This window comes from Oratosquilla oratoria, chromosome 28, assembly GCF_046742065.1.
Source record: "Oratosquilla oratoria isolate Oo_2021 chromosome 28, ASM4674206v1, whole genome shotgun sequence".
Classification (NCBI taxonomy): domain Eukaryota; kingdom Metazoa; phylum Arthropoda; class Malacostraca; order Stomatopoda; family Squillidae; genus Oratosquilla; species Oratosquilla oratoria.
Window position 1 is genome coordinate 2,541,746 of NC_134804.1, and position 24,819 is coordinate 2,566,564.

Consider the following 24,819-nt stretch of genomic DNA (forward strand, 5'->3'; position numbering starts at 1 on the left):
CAAGCAAAACGTTGTACCAATAAAGGTTTCGATCTCACACGGTGTTGATTCTCACAAACCTGATGTTAACCATTTCACTCTGGGCCAAAATCTCGCGGGCAGCATTAGCTGCCAGACGTACGATGTTGCGTCATAATACTAGCATTATAAAAAATAAAGTCACGGCTGTATCGATCTTTCTCTCTTTCACCCGTGAATTTTGATAACCATAGAAAATATGATGAAGCCAGTTTACAGAGTATGGGGGTCACACAGGTACAACTACAATAAATATAATCAAGACGCCGACATCGGCATCCTCGCGTACCCACTTGCTCCTCATGACGCCTACGTAGGCGTCACCGTATGGAAGGGGTTAATAGCAAAATAGTTGACTGTGGTGTGTGCATGCATCTATTTTAATAAAGATAAAGCATCCCTTTAGACCTTTTTTAAGTTCTTTCTTATATTTAGCCTCTTCAATTACAAGTCTTCTTATACTTTCTCTTTCCAGTGAAACTCCAACTTTTCTAGCCATTTCTCCATTTAAACATAGAAAGGCTGATTGTGAAATAAAGTATATAGGTACACTATTTTTTACCACCATTTCTGTAATGAAACTATTAAACTTCTATGATGTCATTGTTATGGTAATTTTATCAGAAGTAAAGAAAGTTGATAATTGGGATTGTCTTCCTGTAGATTTCTCATCTTTCTTAGCTGAAGTAGAGGGAGTACTTATTGCCTTATCTTTCCTATTTACTTCTTTTAACTCCTATAGATGATAGCGTTGCAAATTTCTTTTCAAGTTGTATGCTCTTTTAGAAGCAAACTTTGTGGAACCAGTGAAACTATTGATTTTTGAATCACACAATTTTCCACCTTTACCTCAAACCACTCACACACTCCATTTCTGATTCTAACACGAGTTCTACTACTCTCATAAAAACTCTTGACTGCTCTTAAAAGCTTTCCTCGAAGCCCATATATCTGCAATACCTCCCACAATACCTTCCTGTCTACCCTGTCATAAGCCTTTTCTAAATCCATAAAAGCCCAAAAACATTCTTACCTTTTACCAGAACTTTCTCACATATCTACCATACCACAAAAACCTGATCCACAAAACCCCTACCTGTCCTAAACCCACACTGTTCCTCTTCAATTACTCCCTCTGTTCCACTCCTAATCCTGTCAATCAAAAGCCTCACATAAGCCTTCCGAACTACACTTAAACTGATCTCTCTGAAACTACTACACTCACACTTGTCCCCTTGTAAAGTGGAACTATACAGGCCCTCCTCCAGTCCCCCAGCACTCTACCTTCTCTTAAACAAACATTAAATAACCTCACTAGCCAGTCCACCTTAAGTGTACCTCCTTTTTTAGACATTTTGCATGACATCCATTCAACCCAGATGCCTTACCTGCTCTCATCATCTTAACAACTGCCTTCACCTCATCTTTCCTTATTTCTCCTCCATTTTCCTCACTCATCACTGTCATTTTCTTTGCACTTCCCACTGCAACTACCTTTCTCTTCCTATCCTCCTTTACATTTAGCAATATCCTAAAATACTCTGTCCATCTTCCTCTTACTGGCATCTTTTCCATTATCATATCACCATCTGTACCTTTTACCTTTTCTTCTCTACTCGATTCACCTCCTCTTTCTCTCTCAATTTCTCTCCAAAACATCTTTTTATTCCTTTCAAAATCTTCTGTCATACTCATGATTTCAATATATATTCTATGATGAAACAACATGTTCAGGACAGTCCAATTATCTATTAAGGAATTGCTTCTAGTCTTAATATCCTTATTATTATGTTAAAAAGTAGAAAAGGAAAAAGGAAAGAAAAGGGGAGAGGGGAAAAGAGATAGTTTATTGTGTTAGTTTGCAGTTGAAATCATGATTATACTATTTAGCAGCACTGCCGTGGGAGGAATAGCCATACTGGTGGAGTGATAGAAAAGATGCATATAGAACTTGATAGGAATGTAGCAGCTTCCATGACCCTGTACTAAAACAGAATGCAAAACATGAATGTAATTATTTTCTTTTTTTTTACACAATAGATATGTTTATCGAAATTATCGGTCTATGCATTAATTTGAAATCAGTATTACACAAAGAAGTTTGGGGGTTGAGAGGAATGGCCACAAAGTTAAGAAGATAATATTTATTACAGTTCATAATATATAACAATGATGTTTATAAGGAGTGTGTACTGTATAATTTTACAGATTAAACTAGGGCCATATACAGTGTAAATTCAACTGGAGTTAGAGTCAGAGTCTGTATAGTTTTACCGACTTTGTCTCTGATTCCAAAGGCCCCTTAATTGCTTCTGACTCTGACTCCACAGCCCTGGGTACACAATGTTCAGGTATGCAATTGTCCAGGTACACAATTATCCAGGACACAATTGTCTTGTACACAATTGACCAAGATGCAATTGTCCATTCACCTTAATCCAGCCTTACCTTGACACACTCAACACATGGTTCATCACAAACAGACTCAAAATAGATCCAACCAAATCTACAGCAACACTTCTCAGCAACTGGACAAAAGAACACAAATACATACCTCATCTCTACATCAACAACACCCTAATACCACACACAAACACACCGAAAATTCTTGGTGTAACATACGATACATCCATGTCTTTCAAACAACACCTCACAAACATAAAAAAACAAATGCACACCTAGACTTAACGCACTTAAGTCAATCACTGGAACAACATTTGGACAAAACAAAGAAACTAATATAACAATATACAAACAATGCATACGCTCAGTGATGAATTATGCGAGTCCTGCATGGGCTCCTAATCTCAGTGAGACACACCACAACACCCTTGAAATCATACAAAACAAAGCCCTAAAAACAATTACAGGCTGCACAAATACAACACCTACAGACCATTTACACCATGAAACAAAAGTCCTCAAAGTCAAGGACCACCTCGACATGAGAGGCACACAAACACTTGCTGCAGCCACCACAAACACATCACACCCGCTACACTACATAGCAGAACACCCACACACACCAAGAAACATTAAAACTACACCCAAAGACCTTTATTATGCACAGATACTCTCTTCTCTTCCTCCACAACCACCAAATACCAGCCTCCGGAAACATATTCATAATCATATCACTCACCGCTCCATTAACACACTGAAAGACAACACACTGCTGCATGCCAGACCCCCTGATATCCACCCTTCTGAATCCACTCTCCCACGAAAGGACAGAGTCCACTTGGCCAGACTGCGATGCGGTCACCACCCAGCACTTCTAAGCTACCAGAAGAGGCTGGACGACCGTGTTGTGAACAGCTGCCCAGGATGTAACACTTCACCCCATACCATACAACACATAATGGAAGACTGCATTATACACAATCATGCATGCAAACAACACAACATACACTCTATAAAGGATTTGTGGGAAAACCCAGTTTCGGCTGTGGCCTTCCTTGGGGAGACGGGACTGCTCGGACAGACAGTCTAGGGAACGACAACAACAACAACAACAACAACAACAGCAAGTAAAGGAAAGGGAAGCCATTCCATATCTTAGTTTCTTTTTTACCCCCCATAATACTGATGAACATTAGAGTGTAATTTTCACCTAATCTATTCTTACTATGACCATCTAACAAAAATAATGACAGTTATGTTTATACTTGTCAATGACTGATTTGTTCCCCAGGACTTACTGTTAACTTATGTGTGATTATTCCTAGGTATGATTGACATATATTACTTGTAAATACTGTTAACCTGGTTCTTTGTAATGTCAGCCATTCTTTAGAGTATGCTGTATATCAATTAGTATATTCAGGTTAGCATGAAAAATTGACTTATATTCTCATGTAAATGAAAATAAGACCACCTGGGCACCTCAATAGTGTATATTTGATCAAAGTCTTTTGGTGTCCTAAAACCTGAAATATTTTCAGATATTGAAATGATATATGAGGAATTTGCATGGCGTAGTTTTCCATTTACAACAGTGAAGTTGGAGGACATTGGAGATTTGTTGCAAGACCTTGGATGGTATGGAAGAGAGTCTAGAGTTTTCAGGTACCAAATTATCTTTTTTTAGATTTGTTTAACTTTGAAATTGAATATGATTTAAGTTTGTCCAGATGCCTTGATCTTTTATTCATACCATGATTGTAGTGGCTTTGCCCTTTATGCAAGAATAAAGAACTTTTTGAGATGTGTTTGTGTTTGAGATGAAATGTCTGGGAAGCATGGTAGAGGTTACAAGGTTGGATAGAATGAGAAATGAGGAGGTGAAGAGGAGAGTGGGGATGGAAAAGGATATGGCAGATAGGGTTGATGAAAGAGTATTGGGATGGTTTGGACACATGGAAAGAATGAGTGAAGAAAGATTAATAAAAGAGGTGTGGAAGGGAGTGAACATGAGGAGGTGACTGAGGATGAGATGGATGGATGGGGTGAAAGGGGCATTGAGCAAGAGGGGGCTGTCTGTTGAGAAAGGAAGGCAGAAGATAAGGGTGAGTAGAGAATGGCTGTGTATGGATGATGCTGTGATGTATGGAAAGGAGTGGGTGGGGGATAGGGGAGGGTGGTTAAGGAGTGGTCATGTGTGATTTTTTTTTTTTTTTTATGCAGCCTGAAGAGATTTCTCTCCATCTTCAATGTTACTGCATGAGAAGATGGAGGGGGGGGGGGATCACCGATTAAATGATGTGGCCCTGCATTGTATGTGCTGTGTCTTGTTGCATTATGTCTCACCCAGGGCAATGGGCAAGTTGTAGGGATGACCCATTATCTATGAACCAAGATGAAAGAGAGGGAGGGGTGGTAAATGGAAGTGGAATGGGTGGGAGTGAGTTATGCCTTTTGGTTTTGGCTACCACTCCCGCCCATTTCATTCCCACATACTCCATTCGCATTCATCACCCCTCCCCACCTCTTCTCTTGGCTCCTAGATGACAGGTCATCTTTGCATCTCACCCACTGCTCCGGGTCAGAATGAATGTAGCAAGACACAGCACAACCAAAGCAAGGCCACTTCATCTAATCAGCGACCCCCCAATCTGTCCCCTCATGCAGAAAAAGAGAAGACGGGGAGAAATCCCTTTGTACATGTCAAAATATCATTCACACATGCTCCCTCACCCCCATCCTCCTCCCACTCCCATGCATCACAGCATCATCCATACACAATAATTTTCCATTCACCCCATCTTCTGTCTTCTCTCTTCCTTCCTCAACAGACATTCCCATCTTTCCCAATGCCCCTTTTACCCCATCCATCCAACTCATCCTTGGTCACCCCCTCGGTCACCCCCTCATGTTCACTCCTTCCACCTCTGCCTTCCACACCTCTTTTACTAATCTTTCTTCACTCATTCTTTCCATGTGTCCAAACCATCCCAATACTCTTTCATCAACCCTATCTCACAACTTCTCCACCCCCACTGTCGTCCTCAAGTCTTCATTTCTCACTCTAGCCTACTAACCCCTACCATACTTCTCGGACAATTAATCTCAAACATCTTTAAACTCTTCCTCTTTTCCTCTCTTATGTTCCATGTCTCTGTCATACAGTGCTGTCAGCACAATCTCCTCTTAGCATCCATTCCCAAATGTTTATTTCTCATTATACTTTTTAATCCCCCAAGGCATTTACTTGCTTCTCTCAATCTACATTCTACTTCCACCTCCCTTTCCCACCACATTTGCACCCAAGTATCTAAAGCCACTTCATCCAGTCTCTACCCCATAATACTCACTTCCAATTTACTGCCATCCCTTGTACATCTTATCACCTGACTTTTACCCACATTTATCTTTAACTTTCTTCTTTTGCACACCTTCCCAAACGCTATCACTAACTTCCATAATCCCTCCTCTGATCCTGCTACAAATGCAGTGTCGTCAGCAAACAACAACTGGCTGATCTCCTATGTTTCTCCATTTTCTTCAACCATTGCTAATCCCTGACCCATTACCCTTGCTTTTACCTCTCACACCACCTCATCCATGTATAGATTGAACAGCCAAGGCAACATAACACACCTCTGGCAAAGTTTCACCATTACCAGGGATAATAGAGTGAAATTAAAGAGTGTCAAAGGGACAAAAATGGAGGATAGTCAAAGCAGGGAGAAATATAGCAAAGCAATGTGAGCAGGGTTGAATCGCCGTTAGGTGTCATCCTTAAGAAAAGTTGTAATACTGAGACTCCATAAGGGAATCAAAGGTATGGAGAGGAAAGTTATTTTGGCTTTTCTGGCTGTGCAAGAGATGATAGAAGACTGCGTAAAATTATGTAATTGGAAAGGGAGATGAGTCATAAAAATATTTCATGGAATCAAGAGATTAAGGAGTTGAGGAAAGAAATTATAGATCTAAAGAGTGAATATGTTGCAATATATAAAGAAGTGAAATAAAAAAGAAAATGTAGAAACAAATAGAGAGGTAAGTGACCTAAAAAAAGAACTAATCAAAGTAAAAAATGAAAATGAAAGGATGAAAAATGAAGATGCTAACAAAAATGAGGCTTTAAAAAAGAGGAAAAATGAACAAATTAAAGCGATTACCAAGAAAGTTGGTGATAGTATAAAGGAGACAGATCTTCAAAAAATTGAAAACCAATGGAAATTAGATCAGGAGAATAAAAAATAACAGTTAAAGAAATTGTCTAACAACAAGTATAAGAAAATGCAAAAGAAACATCAAAGTAATCAAAGAAAAAGTGCATAGTGGTATATGGTATAAAGGAGGTACTTAAGAGGTACTTAAGAGAAAAAGAGGAGAAAAAATAGCAAAAGCAATTTTGAAAGAAGTACAAGATGCAGGGCAGGAAGTAGAAGAGCATAGAATGGGCAATACTCAAAAGAAAATATCGACCTCAAAAAATTAAACTTAGGTTACAAATGATAGCAGAAGTATTAGTAAAAACAGCAAAGTTGGCAAAAAGTGAAAACTACAGAAGTATATCGATAAGAAAAGAAATGAGCAACGAGGAAAAAAAGACAAGACAAGACACTAAGAGACCTTAATGCTAGGGTAGGAAATGGTCCAATTGATGGAGTGGTTGGGAAATGTGGAGTTCCAGGAAAGAATCGTAGTGGAGAGTTGATGGTGGAAATGAGTCTAGAGAGTTGATGATAGCAAATACAGTGTTTCGGAAGAAAGTCAAGCATAAGTACACATGGGAAAGGGTGGTGGATGGAAGGGTGGTAGATAGAGCATTGATGGATTATGTAGTGGTAAATAGGACTATGATAGGAAGAGTTAAGGATGTACATGTGCTAAGGGGAGAGGGTGGGGGAATATCAGATAATTTTTTGGTGGAAGGTAAGTTGAGAGTGGAGGATAGATGGAGAAAGAGGAAAGGGACAAAAGGTAGGGAGGTGCTTAGAGTGAACTCTTTAAATGAAAAGGAAAAGGAGAAGGAGTACAAGAAGAAGCTGAAGGAGGAGTGGGAAGGAGTGAAGGATAGATTAGAGGTAGGTGTGGAGGAGGAATGGGGATGGTTCAAGGAGGGAGTCACAAAGTGTGCAAGGATGGTGTGTGGAACAAGAAGGACAGGAGGAAATAGAAGGAAGGGTAGTGAATGGTGGGATGAGGAAACAAAGAAGGTTGTAGAAGAGAAGAAGCAAGCTTTCACAGATTGGTTACAAAATAGGACGAGGGAGTCATATGAGAGGTACAAAGAAAAGAAAAGAGAAGTAAAGCAAAAGGTAAAGGAGGCAAAGAGGAGAGCAGATGTGAAGTGGGGTAAGAGTATGACAGAAAATTTTGAAAGTAATAAAAAGATGTTTTGGAAAGAAATTAAGAGAGGAAGAGGAGGCGAATCAAGTAGGGAAGAAAAGGTAAAAGGTGCAGATGGAGAGATGATAATGGAAGAGAAGGCAGTAAGGGGAAGATGGGCAGAATATTTTAGGGAGTTGCTAAATGTGAAGGAGGATAGGGAGGGAAAGATAGTTGCAGTGGGAAATGCTAAGAAAATGACCATGATGAGTGAGGAAAATGGAGGAGAAATAAGGAAGGATGAAGTGAAGGCATTTGTTAAGATGATGAAATCAGGTAAGGCACCTGGTCTGGATGGATGCCATGCAGAATGTCTAAAAAAAGGAGGTATAGTGATGGTGGACTGGTTGGTGAGGTTATTTAATGTTTGCTGGAGAGAGGGTAGAGTGCCAGAGGACTGGAGGAGTGCCTGTATAGTTCCACTTTACAAGGGAAAAGGGGACAAGTGTGAATGTAGTAGTTTCAGAGGGATTAGCTTGTTAAGTGTAGTTGGGAAGGCTTATGGGAGGATCTTGATTGAGAGGATTAGGAGAGGAACAGAGGGAGTAATTGGTGAGGTACAGTGTGGATTTAGGACGGGTAGAGGTTGTGTAGATCAGATCTTTGTGGTAAGACAAATATGTGAGAAAGCTATAGGAAAGGGGAAGGATGTTTTTTGGGCTTTTATGGATTTAGAAAAGGCTTATGATAGGGTGGACAGAAAGGCACCGTGGGAGGTTATGCAGATATATGGGATAGGAGGAAAGCTTCTAGGAGCTGTCAAGAGTTTTTGTGAGAGTAGTAGAGCTTGTGTCAGGATTAGAAATGGAGAGAGTGAGTGGTTCGAGATAAATGTGGGACTTCGTCAAGGATGCGTTATGTCGCCCTGGCTGTTCAACTTATACATGGATGGGGTAGTGTGAGAGGTAAATACAAGGGTAGTGGGTCAGGGATTGGAGATGATTAAAGAAAATGGAGAAAAGTGGGAGGTGAGCCAGCTGTTGTTTGCTGACGACACTGCGCTTGTGGCGGAATCGGAGGAGGGACTGAGGAAGTTGGTGACAGAGTTTGGGAGAGTATGTGATAGAAGAAAGCTAAAGATAAATGTGGGTAAAAGTAAGGTGATGAGATGTACAAGGGGTGAAAGTGGCAGTAGACTGGAAGTGAGCATTAAGGGAGAGCGACTTGAGGAAGTGGATAGTTTTAGATACTTAGGTGCAAATGTGGCAGGAAAAGGTGGAGTGAAGGTGGAGGTAGAATGTAGATTGAGAGAAGCGAGTAAATGCCTTGGTGGATTGAAGAGTGTAATGAGGAATAGACATTTGGGAATGGATGCTAAGAGGAGACTGTATGAAGGAGTGATTGTGCCAACATCACTGTATGGGGCAGAAACATGGAACATAAGAGAAGAAGAGAGAAGGAGTTTGAATGTGTTTGAGATGAGGTGTCTGAGAAGTATGATGGGGGTTACTAGGCTAGATAGAGTGAGAAATGAGGAGGTGAGGAGAAGAATGGGGGTGGAAAGGGAGTTGGGAGATAGGGTTGATGAAAGAATATTAGGATGGTTTGGACACATGGAAAGAATGAGTGAAGAAAGACTAGTAAAAGAGGTATGGAAGGCAGATGTGGAGGGAGTGAACATGAGGGGACGTCCTAGGATGAGGTGGATGGATGGGGTGAAGGGGGGTTTGGGGAAAAGGGGAATGATCTGTTGAGGAAGGACGGGAGAGGACAGAAGACAGGGGTGAATGGAGAATGGTTGTATATGGATGATGTTGTGATGCATGAGGTGGAATGGGCAGGGGGATGGGGGGTGAGGTAGTATGTGTGAGCAAAATTTGATGCAGCCTGAAGGGATTTCTCCCCGTCTTCTCCTTTTATGCATGGGGGGACGGAGAGGGGGGGTCACCGATTTAATGAAGTGGCCTTGCTGTGGATGTGCTGTGTCTTGCGACACTGCTTCTGACCTAGGGCAGTGGACAAGTTGCAGGGATGACCCGTCATCCAGGAGGTGCTAAGATAAGAGGGAGGGTGGAGGGGTGTGGAGTGTATTGAGGGATGGAATGGGTGGGAATGATTTGATGCCTTTTCCTTTTTGGCTACCTCCCTTGTAAGGGGGAAAAAAGCCTTGGTGTATGTATGTATGTGCTAAGAAATGAAGATAATGAAAAAACAAAAGAAAAAAAGAAGAGACTGAAAAGGAGGAGTTTTTTTTTTAGAGTGCTGGACTTGAGGCTGAGAAAGTGGTATATCAAGGGAAAGGAAATGCAAGAAACAGAAAACAAGGCAGAAAAGGAAAGAAATTAAAAGTAACTTATTCCAACATAGATGGTCTGATTACAGGATTAGATCAATTAAATGATTATCTAGTGGAAGAAAAACTAGATGTAATAGGAATTGTGAAGCAAAATTAAAAGGTCCACTCCCACAGCATAGTGTTGGACAAGGTTTATACAATCACTGGATGAAAAATAGAGGAAAAACAGATTGGAGGAGTCATGTTTTTGACTAAGAAGGGCTTAAATGTGACAAAGATCACAGGAGAAAATAATGTGGAATTGATAATGATAAGAGCTGAAAACAGTGACATGAAAAGTAGAAAGTTTGTGATGATCAATGTACTACTGAAAACACATTCTTGGATAGAAAGTGACCATTCCAAAATGTTGGAAGACGCAAGGCATACATTAATTAAAATGCTGAAAGAAGGAAATCTAGTAATTATGGGTAATTTTAACTCTAAAAAGAAATATGTTCAGAGGAGATGACAGTGAAGGGTGGAGAGGACCTTTGGAGAAACATACTACTGGACATGACCATTGAATACACAATGACTCAATAGGTAAAAGAAAATACCAGATATAGAAATAATGAAGAACTGTTGAGACTAAATTTAATATTTACCTCAGAGCCTGAAATTGTGGATAAAATGGAATACAAGAAGAGTGATCACATGCTACTTGAACTTGAACTAAAAGAGGAAATATATATGGAGAGAAATGAGAAACACAGAAAAGGAAGACTGATATATAACAAAATGGACTTTGGGAACTTAGAAAGTTCTTTCAAAAAGCGAGTTGGGAAAAATTCTATAATGAAGAAGCACAGGCTGAACAGAAATGGATGAATTTGAAGGAAATCTCTAATGAAGTAGTGGATAAATATATACCAAAATAAAAACAGGAAAGGGTGTACATTAAGTACTGGTATAACAAAAAGTGTAGTAAGGCAATAGAAGAGACAAAACTTGGAAAAGATGGGAAAAAAAGAAATAGAAAGTGGCAAATATATCAACCCAAGAAACAAATATGTAATAATATGTAGGGAAGAAAAAAGAAATATAAAAAAGACATAATAGACAAATGTAAAGATCAACCTAGATTATTCAATAGATATGTGAATGGTAAACTAAAAAATAAGCAGGAAATAGTAAAACTATGCCGAGGGAACATGGAATACACAGAGGATATGTAAATTATGAACAAACATTTCAAAACATGTGTTCACTAAAGAAAACATATACAATTGGGGTGAAGGAACTAGAGAAAGCTCCCCCCAATGAGAGAAATAACGGTGACCAGAAAGAAATAAGGGACCAAATAATGAACCTTGATGTCAGAAAATCACATGGCCCAGATGGAATTGCAAATTGGACACTAAAAGAATGTATATCTAGGAACTAATGGACAAAATATATAATAGATTGCTCACTCAAAGAAGGAAAGGTACCAAAATACTGGAAAAATGCCAATATACCAATATATAAAGAGGGAAACAAAGAAGACCCAACAAACTATAGACCTGTCTCCCTTACACATACAATAGCCAAAATTTGTGAGAAAGTTATCAAAAATAGATGGACAAAACATCTGGAGGAGAACAATATATGAGGGTCGTTCCAAAAGTAATGCCTCCTATTTTTTTATTCTGCCCGAAGGGATCCGAGGGGATTGCAAATTGCATTGTTATAATAACTGAACATATGCACTCATGACCTGAAAGTTTCATCTCTTTGTTGCAGATATTGATGGTATGTGACACTCTAAGAAAGCAATCCCTGTCATGGATGTGTGTCAAAAACAGAGATGCGTCATTGAATTCCTCCATGCAGAAAAAATTGAACCAATCAACATTCACCTGCGCCTGGTGAATGTTTATGAAGCCAATGCAGTTGATGTCAGCACAGTTAGGAGGTGGGTTTGTCGATTTCAGAGTGGCAACAGAGATGTGAGTGACAAAATGCACTCCGGATGCCCATGCGCAGCCACCACCCCTGAAAACAAAGTGCGCCTCGATCAACTCATCCGTGCTGATCGGCGGATAACGGTGAATGAAATGCGTTTAGAGTTGGATGTGGGTGTCAGTGCACTGGAAATGATGTCATCCCTAGGTACAGTAAAGTGTGTGCTAGGTGGGTTCCACGAATGCTCACGCTGGACCAAAAGGACCACTGACAGGATGTCTGTCAGGACTTGTTGGATTGGTACAAAGCCAAAGGTGACGGATTCTTGGACTGCATCATCACTGGTGACAAGACATGGTGTCACCACTATGAGCTGGAGTCTAAACGGCAGTCAATGGAATGGCACCACTCACACTCCCCAGCAAAGAATAAGTTCAAGACGCAGACATCTGAAGGCAAAGTGATGTATTTACCTAGTTGTACTTTGCGGGAAGGGGAGCTATGCTCGTGGTGTCCCGCCATTGTATCTCGCAGTGTCTAGTTTGCTTTTAAACTCATGAATTGTTTTTGCGTATACTATTTCATTATCCAGTTTGTTCCAAATGTCCAAACCTCTATGTGGAAAACTGTTTTTCTTCAGTTCTCTTCTATAGCTATGTTTTTTTATTTTCTTTCCATGTCCTCTTGTGTTTCTCTTGTCCCAGTTAAGTAAGTCCTCTCTATCAAGTATCTCTGTGCCTTTCATGATTCTGTAGATGGTCAATAGGTCACCTCTCTCTCTTCTTTGCTCCAGTGTCGGTAGCTCCAGTTTAGCCAATCTCTCCTCGTATGATAGGTTTGAAAGTGCAGGTGCCATTTTTGTAGCTGCTCTTTGGATTCTTTCTATTTTCTTTATATTCTTTTTAGTACTGGGGGACCACAATGTCGCCGCATACTCTAATCTAGGCCTTATCAATGTAACCAATATTTTTTTTATCATGTCTTTGTCCAAGTATGCAAATGCCACTTTTATTGATCTTAGCAAGTTGTAAGTCTCCCCGACAATTTTGTTAATCTGTTTATCATAGGACAAGTCGTTTGTGATAATCACTCCCAAATCTTTTTTGATCCTAGTTTCTTTACTTCCTTGGTTCCAATTGTATATTTTCCTGATATTCTGTTTTTGCTTTTTCCAAACTCCTTTATGCTACACTTCTTAGTATTAAAGACCACTTCCCTTTCTGATTCTAGTTCCATACCCTATTTAGGTCTTCTTGCAGTGCTTCACAGTCCTTATCAGTTTCTACTTTCCTTAACAGTTTGGCGTCGTCAGCAAAGAAGCTCATGTAGCAGTTCACGTCCTCGTCCATGTCATTCATATAGATAGCAAACATTATTGGTGCCAGTACAGATCCTTGCAGTACTCCACTGATCACCTCTTTCCAATCTGAATATTTTTCTCTGAGCACTACTCTCATCTTTCTACCAGTTAGGAAGTCCTCCTTCCATTTTAGTAGGTTCCCTTGTATTCCTCCTATGTGTTCCAGTTTTTTTGTTGTAATTTTCTGTGTGGTACTTTGTCAAAGGCTTTTTGCAAGTCTAGGAATGCACAATCAGCCCATCCATTTCTTTCTTGCACTATGTCTTTTAGCCTTGAGTAGAAGCATATTAAGTTTGTGGTGCATGATCTTCCTTGTCTGAACCCGAATCGTCTTGGGTTTAATATGTTGTTGTCTTCCAGATGTTTTACCCATCTATTCTTGATTATTTTCTCACAAATTTTGGCTATGGTGCTTGTTAGTGATACTGGCCTATAGTTGGTGGGTTCTTCCTTGTTTCCTCCTTTATATATTGGTACAATATTAGCATTTTTCCAGTCATTAGGTATCTTTCCTTCTTTGAGTGAGCTATTTATTATGATGTGTATTTTGTCTGTTATTTCTTTTTTTGCATTCCTTTAGAATCCAATTTGCAATACCATCCGGGCCATGTGATTTTCTGACGTCCAGTTTTGATAGATGTTCTGATATTTCTTTTTGTGATGTTGTGAACTCACTCATGTGGGGAGATTGCTTGTTATTATCTACGTCCCAATTTTGTATTTTCTCTCTGGTGAAGACAGATTAAAAGTGGTGTTCATGACTTCGGCCATCTCTAATTCTTCTGTGTATTCTTTATTTCCTTGGCATAGTTTCACCATTTCCTGTTTGGTTTTAAGTTTACCATTCACATACCGATAGAATAGCTTGGGTTGATCTTTGCATTTATCTATAATATCCTTCTCATGGTTCCTTTTTTCCTCTCTTCTCACATTAACGCACTCATTTCTATAGTTTATATAAATTTGCCATTTGCTTTGTTTTTTGTCTTTTCTCCACCTTTTCCAAGCTTTGTCCCTTCTGTCTTTTGCCTCACTGCATCTTTTGTTGAACCAACATTTAATGTACTCTCTCGCTTTTGTCTTGGTACATGCCTGTTTACCCCTTCATTGTAATTATCCATCAATATATTCCATTTCTCTTCCACTGTTGTCTCTTCCATATAGAAATTTTCCCAGTTTGCATTCCAGAAGAATGTCTTTAGTTTTGCAAAGTCTGTTTTGTTGTACATCAATCTTCCTTTTCTATGCTTTTTGTTCCTCTCCATGTCTATTTCTTCCTTTAGTACAGTTTCGATGAGTACATGGTCACTCTTTCCAATTGGTGTCTTGTACTGGACTTTGTCCACTATTTCAGGTTCTGTTGTAAATATTAAATCTAGTTTCGATGGCTCTTCATTGTTTCTGTACCTTGTCTTTTCACTGACCCATTGGGTCATTGTGTACTCCATGGTCATGTCTAGCAGTACATTGCCCCACAAGTCATCTCCTCGCACTGTCATGTTATCCCAACAAATTTCTTTGTAATTGAAGTCCCCCATAATTACCAGATTACCCTTACCCATTAGTATCTCATTTAGTGATTTTCTTGTATCTTCTAGCATTTTTGTATGTTAGTTCTCTTTCCAAGCATTCGTTTTTGGGGGCACATAGGTCACCACAAACTTTCTACTTTTCATATTCTTGCCTTCGACTTTTATCATGATCAGTTCAACATTACCTTTGCCCTCTGCAATTTTTGTCATGTTTAGGTCTTTCTTGGCCAAGAACATGATTCACCCTCCCTGTTCCTTGTCCCTGTTTTTTATCCAGTAATTGTATAGGCCTTGTCCAATAATGATGGATGGTATTTCACCTCTTAGTTTAGTCTCTACAATTCCCATTATGTCTGGTTTTTCTTCTAACAGATAATCATTGAGTTTGTTCAGACCTGAAATTAATCTGTCAATGTTAGTATAGGCCACTTTTAATTTTCTTCCTTTTCCATTATTTTTTCTGTCCTTGGTTTTTTCGTTTTGATGTGCCATTGTCTCAATCTCATGTCGATTACGCTCCAATGGAATTATTTGTATTCTGTCTCCATTCTCATCGCGTTTTTTCCTTTGCTTCTTCTCTTAGTGACTTTTCTTTTTCTAATTCCTCAGTATTCATTTCTCTTTTTATCCATATCTTATTGTACTTTTCACTCTTTGCCAAGTTGCCTACTTTTTCAAATATGTCATCTACTACCATCTGTGACCTTAATTTTATCTTTAGAGGTCGATTTCTATCCTTAGAATAGCGATCGATTCTATATGTCTCTTCCAGGTCTATGCGTGCATCTCTTTCTCCCCCCTGAATTTCATTTAGGATTTCTACTGCTGTCTCTTTTTCTTCTTTTTCTCTCATGTACCTCGCCAATCCCTGTTTTTCTTTTAGTCCATATACCACAATGCATTTTTTCTTATCTACTGTATCCCTGACCCAGTTAGCTTTTTCATTAATCACTTGGATAATTGTGTCTTTTGCATTATCCTGCATTTGCTGCTTGACTGTTTCTTTAAAAGCAATTTCCTTGTTTTCGATGTTTTCCTTCCACTTAATTTTCTGAATACTTTCCTCGCCTAGGTTCTCTTCGATCTTTTGTGTCAATTCTTGTAATTTATTGTTCACCTCTATCTTTAAATTTTCGCTGTTGTTATTATCATTAGTTTTCTTCTTTTTGTTGTCATTCTTCAACTCATTTATATCCCTTTTCCTTTCTTTAATCTCGTTTGTAAGATCCAAGTTGGTTTTTCTTAGGTCAGAAATTTCGTGATTCGCCTGTGCTAAGCAGTCTATTAATCCTATGATATCTTTTCTTAAGTCCATAATTTCATTCTCCCACCGAATCCTATTTTTGCTCATATCTCTCTCTATCTCTAATAATCGACTTAACCACTTCCATACGGTGACGCCTACGTAGGCGGCATTAGGAGCAAGTGGGTACTCAATGATGCCGACGTTGGCATCTTGATTATATTTATTGTAGTCATACCTACGTAATTTCTATTCTCTCTAAACTGGCTTCATCAATTTTCTATGGTTATCAAATACACGGGTGAAAGAGAACGAACGATTGAGCACTGACTTTATTTTTTATAATGCGATTATTATGACGCAACATCGCACGTCGGGCAGCTAATGCTGCCACACGTGCGATGTGCCCCGGAGTGAAGAGGTTAAGTTCCTGCTTTCATACTTACTAAATCCTGGAAAATCTTTCTCATTGCACGTGTTAGTACAAGGTTTGTTTACATCGTGGTTCGATCGACTGACGCCAGATGGCTCTGGTTCGTGACTGGCTTTCGAGTCATTGTTTTCATTCATTTTCGCTAATTCCATGTTAATACAATTGACTAGCACTGCAATTGACTAGCACCGTCTTCTGGGACAGGAAGGGCGTCATCTTCCTGGATTTCTTGGAACCAGGGGCGACTCAACTCTGACTGTTATGTTTAAATGTTGACCAAGCTGAAGGCCCGGATTGCCCGTGTAAGGCCAGAGAAAAGGGAAACATTCCATTTGCAACACAACAAGGCCAGGCCACACACAAGTTTGAAGACCATGGAATGTGTGACAAAGTTCGGCTGGACGGTGCTGTCTCACCCACCGTAAAGTCCCGACCTGGCACTGTCAGACTTCCACTTATTCGAACCTCTGAAGGACGCATTACATGGGCAGCGTTTCCCTGACAACAACGCTGTAATCGCAGCCGTAATATAATAACCGCCTCGGCAGGCACTGACTTTTATGACCAAGGCATCAAGGCTCTCGTTCATCGCTGGCAAAAGTGCATTGAAAATGGTGGTGACTACGTAGAAAAATAAATTCCGAAGCATTAAAGGTCACTCATTTTAATGGTGCCACTCCTATCTTCATAGCTCTTCAACTTTTTGAGTTAAAAAATAGGAGGCATTACTTTTGGAACGACCCTTGTACTAAATCTGAGACAATTCAGATTACAAAGGAGCATGCCGACAGGAGACCTTTTGGTCCATATCTAGGTCGGATTTAGACAAGGAAGGTCATCTGTCACAAATTTGATCTGTTTCTATTCAAGGTTAATAGGTATAACACAAAGGGACGGATGAGCTTTGTGCTTACTGGACCTACAAGAGGCGTTTGATAAAGTATCACACAAAAAATTATTAAGAAAACTCGAAACAACAGGAGGTATACAGGGAAAACTATTGAAATGGGTGGAAGATTTCTTGCATGGGAGAAAAATGAGAATGGTGGTTAGAAATAAAAATTGTACTTGGGAAGAAATGATTAGTGGATCCCACAGGGATCAGCACTGGCTCTGATAATGTCAGAAGTGAAAAATAGACTGCGGCATTAAGAAATTTAGTATAATGGGATTTGGAAAAAAAAAAAAGAAAAAGAATATTGGGCCAATATAAAATTGGTGCAAAGGAAGTAAAGAAAGTTGGTTCCGAAAAGGACCTAGGAGTAATCATCACCAAAGACATGTCCCCAGACAAACAGATAAACAAAATAGTCGGAAAAATCTACAATTTGTTAAGATCAATAAAGGTGGCTTTTACTTACTTGGATGAGGAACTGGTAAAGAAAATACTAATCACAATGATAAGACCAAGACTGGAGTATGCAGCGACACTATGGACACCCAGTACAAAAAAAGAATATAAGGAAAATAGAATCCAAAGAGCAATGACAAAGATGGCCCCAACACTTTCAAAACTGATAAATGAACAAAGATTGTCTAAACTGGAACTACCAACCCTGGAACAAAGAAGAGAAAGAGGTGATCTGTTGGCCATTTATAGAATTATGAAAGGCATGGCATGGAAGTACTTATAGAAAAAAGAACAAGGGGACATGAAAAGAAACTAAAAAAGGACAGTTATAGAAGAGATCTGAAAAAAACAGCTTTCCACACAGAGTGGTGGATGTCTGGAATAAATTAGATGAAACAATAGTGTGTGCATACACCATACATGAATTTAAGAACAAACTAGATGTTGCAAGATACAAAGACGGGACACCACGAGTATAGCTCCCCCTCCTGTAGAATATAACTAGGTAAATACCTCAAACCACTCACTCTCTCCATTCCTAATTCAAACACAGGCCCTACAACTCTCATAAAAACTCTTGACTGCTCTTAACAGCTTTCCTCCTATCCCATATATCTGCAAAACCTCCCACAGTGCTTTCCTGTCTACCCTGTCATAAACCTTTTCCAAATCCATAAAAGCTCAAAAAAGCATCCTTACCTTTTTCTAAAACTTTCTCACAACCCTTACCTGTCCTAAACCCACACTGTTCCTCACCAATTACTCCCTCTGATCCTCTCCTAATCCTCTCAAAAGTTTCCTATAAGCCTTCCCAACTACATTCATCAAACTGATCCCTCTGACACTATTACTCACACTTATCTCCTTTTCCCTTGTAAAGTGGAACTATACAGACACTCCTACAGTCGTCTCCCTCTTTTAGACAAACTCCGTCACTGTACCTGTCTCTCTCTCTCTCTCCCTTTTTTTTTTTTTTTTTTTTGACACTACACATGACACCCAACAAATCCAGTTGCCTTACCTGCTCTCATCATTTTAATAACTGCTGTCACCTCATCTTTTCTTATTTCTCCATTTTCCTCATCACTACCATTTTCTTAGTGCTTCCCACTGCAACTACCGTATTTTCCGGCGTATAGTGCGCAACTTTTTTCTGTTGGAAGGGCCTAAAAATGGGGGGGTGCGTGTTATCCGGTGGTGCGCATTATCTACGGCCTACGATAACAATTCTGTGGCTGTGTGTGTAATTTTTTTCACAACAACGTGATGATGTTGGCCGTCACAAAGTTGGGACGGCACACTTCTCTGTGACGTTCCGTGAGAACAAGAAGAACAGCCATGGTGACATGAAAGAATACGCTAGCATGGGCTATATAAATATTTGGTATAGGTAGGTATCTATTGAATCTTATTTTTCATGTTTAAATAGGCCTAAATACCATGAAACATGATCAATATTCATGATATTTGCCCATGTTCACAGCTTCCTAGTATGAATTTTTATGTTGGCTTTGTTGCTTCACTTTCGGTACGGTACAAATTCCGTTGCGGCCGTTCATAAACTCGTGTCAAACACCTGACTACAACACCCTCTTTCGGGAGTTATATTAACTAAATGTCACCTCGATGAGAGACTGTCCTATTTCACCACTGTCATTGTAGGTTCAAAGCTAAAACGAAACAGTCTGTAGTTTGTTTCAGTATTAAATAAAAAATGGTAGACGAATTATTTCCTCAAGATATAACATGAAAATTTTCTGTTAAAATCCCGAAATTTTTCTATATATTTTACTTCCAATAAACTTTTTTTAGATCATATTTCCTACAAATTATTTAAGCTACAAAGTAATAAGGGACCAACGCACAACATGAGTCATATACCGGTACATGTAGTTCCGACTTTTTCTTAGTTGTGTGCTGATTGATGCCTAAACTGACACTTAATTTAGTGACAAATCAACAGATTTCCCAGCGGTGGCTCTAGCCAATGAAAAATACTTCTCCATGTAACCTCGTTCACATGATACTAAGTAATTAATCGCCGTTATTTCATTGGTTTATTTTTACTAACATTAATTATCGTAGTCTATGCAAATATTTGGGATCCGTAAAACAGCACTGGTACCAACATCATGAACGTTGGCCGTTTTAGCTCACCCGGAATATGCGAGATCAGGGCCGAGATTGACAGTTCTACTGCCAATCTAGCCTACACTAAACACCCTCTTGCGAGAGTTTGTTAAACTAAACGTCACTTCAGTAAAGACACTTATGAAACGAAACATAGTTGCTGCATGGCGATAAAAACTTGTACACGGTGATAAAAACTTGAACACGGTGATAAAAACTTGTAAGATGAATTATTCCCTCATGATAGTAAATTACAATTTTTCTGTAAAAATCCGAATTTTTCATGTACATTTTGTATTCAATAAACTTTTCATGGCTCAAATTTCCCACAAAACAATGGACCAACGCAAGCAGGAGTCGCATACATGCAGTTCACGAGCTTTAGCCACCAGTGACTTTTCCTGGCATACGCGTTATACGTCGGTTCGCGCTATCTGTGTACTGAGATAACGAAGTGCATGGGTGTGCATTATAACCCGATGCGCATTTTAAGCCGGAAAATACGGTATGTTAACCTTGAAGAAACTTCCTTCCACTCCATCGTATGTTTACCTATCTCTTCACTTACTAGTATAACCACCTCTTCTCTCTCTCACACTCTCTTCACTCCTGACACCCTCTCATCAACACTCCCAAACCCAAACTTGCCAACACATCCATCTTTCTTCTCACAGATGCTGCCTATCTTTTACCTTTTACTCTCAACTGTACCACATTCATGCACATTAAAAGACCCAAACCTTAGGGTTGTGGTGGGAAAACTCCTCCCAGACCCTCTTGTACTTGTCCCTTTTGGGACTTCAAAGATTTTATTTATTTATCTTTTTTATTTATTTATTTATTTCATTTATTTATTTATTTCTTTGACTCATGTGGGAACACTTGGTGGTTGGTGGCAGTATTCTTCTCCCCTACCACAGGGTTTGGCAAAAAAGGAAATGAATATTCAGAGAAGTGGTACACATACATATACCAAAGGATTTTTCCCCCTTACACGGGGGGTAGCAAAAAAACAAAGGCATAGACACCACTTCCACCCATTCCATTTCCTATATATTCCACTCCCCTCCACCCTCATCCCTCCCTCTTATCTTGGCACCGCCTGGATGACGGGTCATCCCTGCATCCTGTCCACTGCCCTGGGTCAGAAGCAGTGTCACAAGACACAGCACATCTACAGCAAGGCCATTTCATAAATTCAGCGACCCCTCCTCTCCGTCCCCTCACGCAGAAACGGAGAAGACGGGGAGAAATCCCTTTGGGCTGCGTCAAATTTTTCTCATACATACTTCCTCTCACCCCCCCCCCCATCCCCCACCCACTCACCCCTCATGCATCACAGCATTATCCATACACAACTCTTCTCCATTCACCCCTATTTTCTGTCCTCTCCCATCCTTCCTCCACAGACATTCCTCTCTTTTTTAATGCCCCTTTCACCCCATCCATCCATCTCATCCTAGGATGCTCCTTCATATTCACTCCTTCCACCTCTGCCTTCCACACCTCTTTTACTAATCTTTCTTCACTTATTCTTACCATGTGTCCAAACCATCCCAATACTCTTTCATTAACCCTATCTCCCAGCTCCCTTTCCACCCCTGTTCTCCTCCTCACCTCCTCATTTCTCACTCTATCTAGCCTAGTAACCCCTATCATACTTCTCAAACATTTCATCTCAAGCACATTCAAACTCCTTCTCTCTTCCTCTCTTATGTTCCATGTTTCTGCCCCATACAGTGCTTTTGGCACAATCACTCCTTCATACAGTCTCCTCTTAGCATCCATTCCCAGATGTCTATTTCTCATTACACTCTTCAATCCACCAAAGCATTTACTCGCTTCTCTCAATCTACATTCTACCTCCACCCCCACTCCTCCCTTTCCTGCCACATTTGCACCCAAGTATCTAGAACTATCCACTTCCTCCAATCTTTCACCCTTTATGCTCACTTCCAGCCTGCTGTCACTCTCTCCCCTTGTACATCTCATCACCTTACTTTTGCCCACATTTATCTTCAGCTTCCTTCTTTCACACACCTTCTCAAACTCTGTCACTCACTTCCTCAATCCCTCCTCTGATCCTGCTACAAGCACAGTGTCTTCAGCAAACATTAACTGGCTCACCTCCCACTTTCCTCCATTTTCTTTAACCATCTCCAACCCCTGACCCACTACACTTGCATTCACCTCACGCACCACCCCATCCATGTAAAGATTGAACAGCAAGGATGACTTAACACATCCCTGACGAAGTCCCACCTTTACTTCAAACCATTCACTCTCTTCATTTCTAATCCTAACACAAGCTCTACTACTCTCGTAAAAACTCTGACTGCTCTTATCAGCTTTCCTCCTATCTCATATATCTGCAATACCTCCCACAGTGTCTTCCTGTCTACCCTGTCGTAAGCCTTTTCCAGATCCATAAAAGCCCAAAAAACATCCTTACCTTTTCTTATAGCTTTCTCACATATCTGTCTTACCACAAAAACCTGATCTACACAACCCCTACCTGTCCTAAACCCACACTGTTCCTAGCCAATTACTCCCTCTGTTCCTCTCCTAATCCTCTCAGTCAAGACCCTCCCATAAGCCTTCCCAACTACACTCAACAAGCTGATCCCTCTGAAACTACTACACTCACACTTGTCCCCCTTTCCCTTGTAAAGCAGAACTATACAGGCACTCCTCCAGTCCTCTGGCACTCTACCCTCTCTTAAACAAACATTAATTAACCTCACCAGCCAGTCCACCATAACTGTATCTCCTTTCTTCAGACATTCTGCATGGCATCCATCCAACCCAGGTGCCTTACCTGCTCTCATCATCTTAACTGTTTTCACTTCATCCTTCCCTATTTCTCCTTCATTTTCCTCACTCATCACTCATTTTCTTAGCACTTTCCACTGCAACTACCTTTTCCTCCCTATCCTCCTTCACATTTAGCAACTCCCTAAAATACTCTGCCCACCTTCCTCTCACTGCCTTCTCTTCCATTATCATCTCTCCATCTGCACCTTTACCTTTTACCTTTTCCTCTCTACTTGATTCGCCTCCTCTTCCTATTTTAATTTCCTTCCAAAACATCTTTTTATTGCTTTCAAAATTTTCTGTCATACTCTTACCCCACTTCACATCTGTTCTCCACTTTGCTTCCTTTGTCATATGCTTAATTTCCTTTCTCTTTACTTTGTACCTCTCATACGATTCCCTTGTCCTAATTTGTAGCCAATCTATGAATGCCTGCTTCTTCTCTTCTACACCCTTCTTTGCTTCCTCATCCCACCACTCTCTACCCTTCTTTCTATTTCCTCCCGCCCTCCTTGTTCCACACACCACCTTTGCACACCTTATGATTCCCTCCTTGAACCTCCCCATTCCTCCTCCACTCCTAGTTCTACTCTATCCTTTACTCCCTCCCACTCCTCTCTCAGCTTCTTCTTATACTCATTCTCCTTTTTTTCCTCATTTAAGCAGTTCACTCTAAGCACCTCCCTACCTTCTGCCCTTTTCCTCTCTCTCCATCTATTCTCCATTCTCAATTTACCTTACACCAGAAAATGATCTGATATTCCCCCACTCTCTCCCCTTAGAACATGTACATCCTTAACTCTTCCTACCATACTCCTGGTCACCACTATATAGTCCATTAACGCTCTATCTACAACCCCTCCATCCACCACCCTCTCCCATGTGTACTTATGCTTGACTTTCTTCCTAAACACTGTATTTGCTATCATCAACACTCTTTCAAGACACATCTCCACCATCAACTCTCCACTACGATTTTTACCTGGAACTCCATACTTCCCAATCACTCCATCTATTGGTTCATTTCTTACCCTAGCATTAAGGTCTCCCAATACAACTACATTGACATTTCTTCCTAATCCCTCTATGCACTCATTTATATCTACCCAAAAAGTCTCCCTTTCCTCTACACTCTTCTCACTACCAGGCCCATACACACTTACAAAAACCCACATCTCCCTTCCCAGCTTCACCTTCATCCACATCAACCTTGATGAAACCTCCATCCACTCCACTACATGCTTACTTTATCTCTTCACTTACTAGTATAGCCACCGCTTCTCTCCCTTGTCCACTCTTTACTCCTGAGTACCTCCCAGCTACACTCCCAAACTCACAGTTGCCCTTTCCTTTCATTTTAGTTTCACTCAAAGCCAGCTTATCCATCTTTCTTCTCACAAATATACTGCCTATCACTTCCCTTTTACTGTCATCTGTACCACATCCATGCACATTAAAAGACCCAAACCTTAGGGTACTGGTTGGAAAACTCCCAGACCCTCTTATGCCTTTACTTTTTTTAGGAATGTCCCCTTTTGGGGCTACAGGTAGCAGGACTCCTAATCCCATCCTCTGTCCTGTTTTTTGTCACCTTTTACGACTCAAGTGGAAATACTTGGTGGTAGCATTCTCTTTCCCCACAACAGAGTAGGCAAAAAAAAGAAATGAATATTCAGAGAAAGGGTACAGGACAGTAACAAGGGGTTGGGGGACAGCATAATGGAGGGACAGTTGCAGTATAATAATCATAATTTCTCTATGAACAGAAGTTTCCTCTATCACAGACAAAATGATGTGTGGCTCTGGTCTGTAGGGGTGTGCCATATAGACCCTAAAATATCAGCTGCATGCTACTTTGCCACAATAACATGCAGGCAATACCCCAGACGGGTACAGGACATTATTAAGTGTGGGGGAACAACATAACAAAGGGACAGTCACAGTATAATAAAGTAGCATTATTTCTCTATGAATAGAGATTTCCTCTATCACAGACA

At 40.1% G+C, this 24,819-nt stretch overlaps 1 protein-coding gene across 6 annotated transcripts in view; it reads left to right on the forward strand.

Moving 5' to 3' along the window:
• The window catches only part of LOC143040217 (uncharacterized), a 225,905-nt gene that overhangs the window by 62,011 nt on the left and 139,075 nt on the right, over window positions 1-24,819 (forward strand). For all 6 annotated transcript variants that reach the window (XM_076210907.1, XM_076210905.1, XM_076210906.1 and 3 more), the window contains exon 5: window positions 3,963-4,086. In XM_076210907.1, coding sequence (XP_076067022.1) covers window positions 3,963-4,086 — 124 coding nt within the window. The remainder of the gene's footprint in view (window positions 1-3,962; window positions 4,087-24,819) is intronic.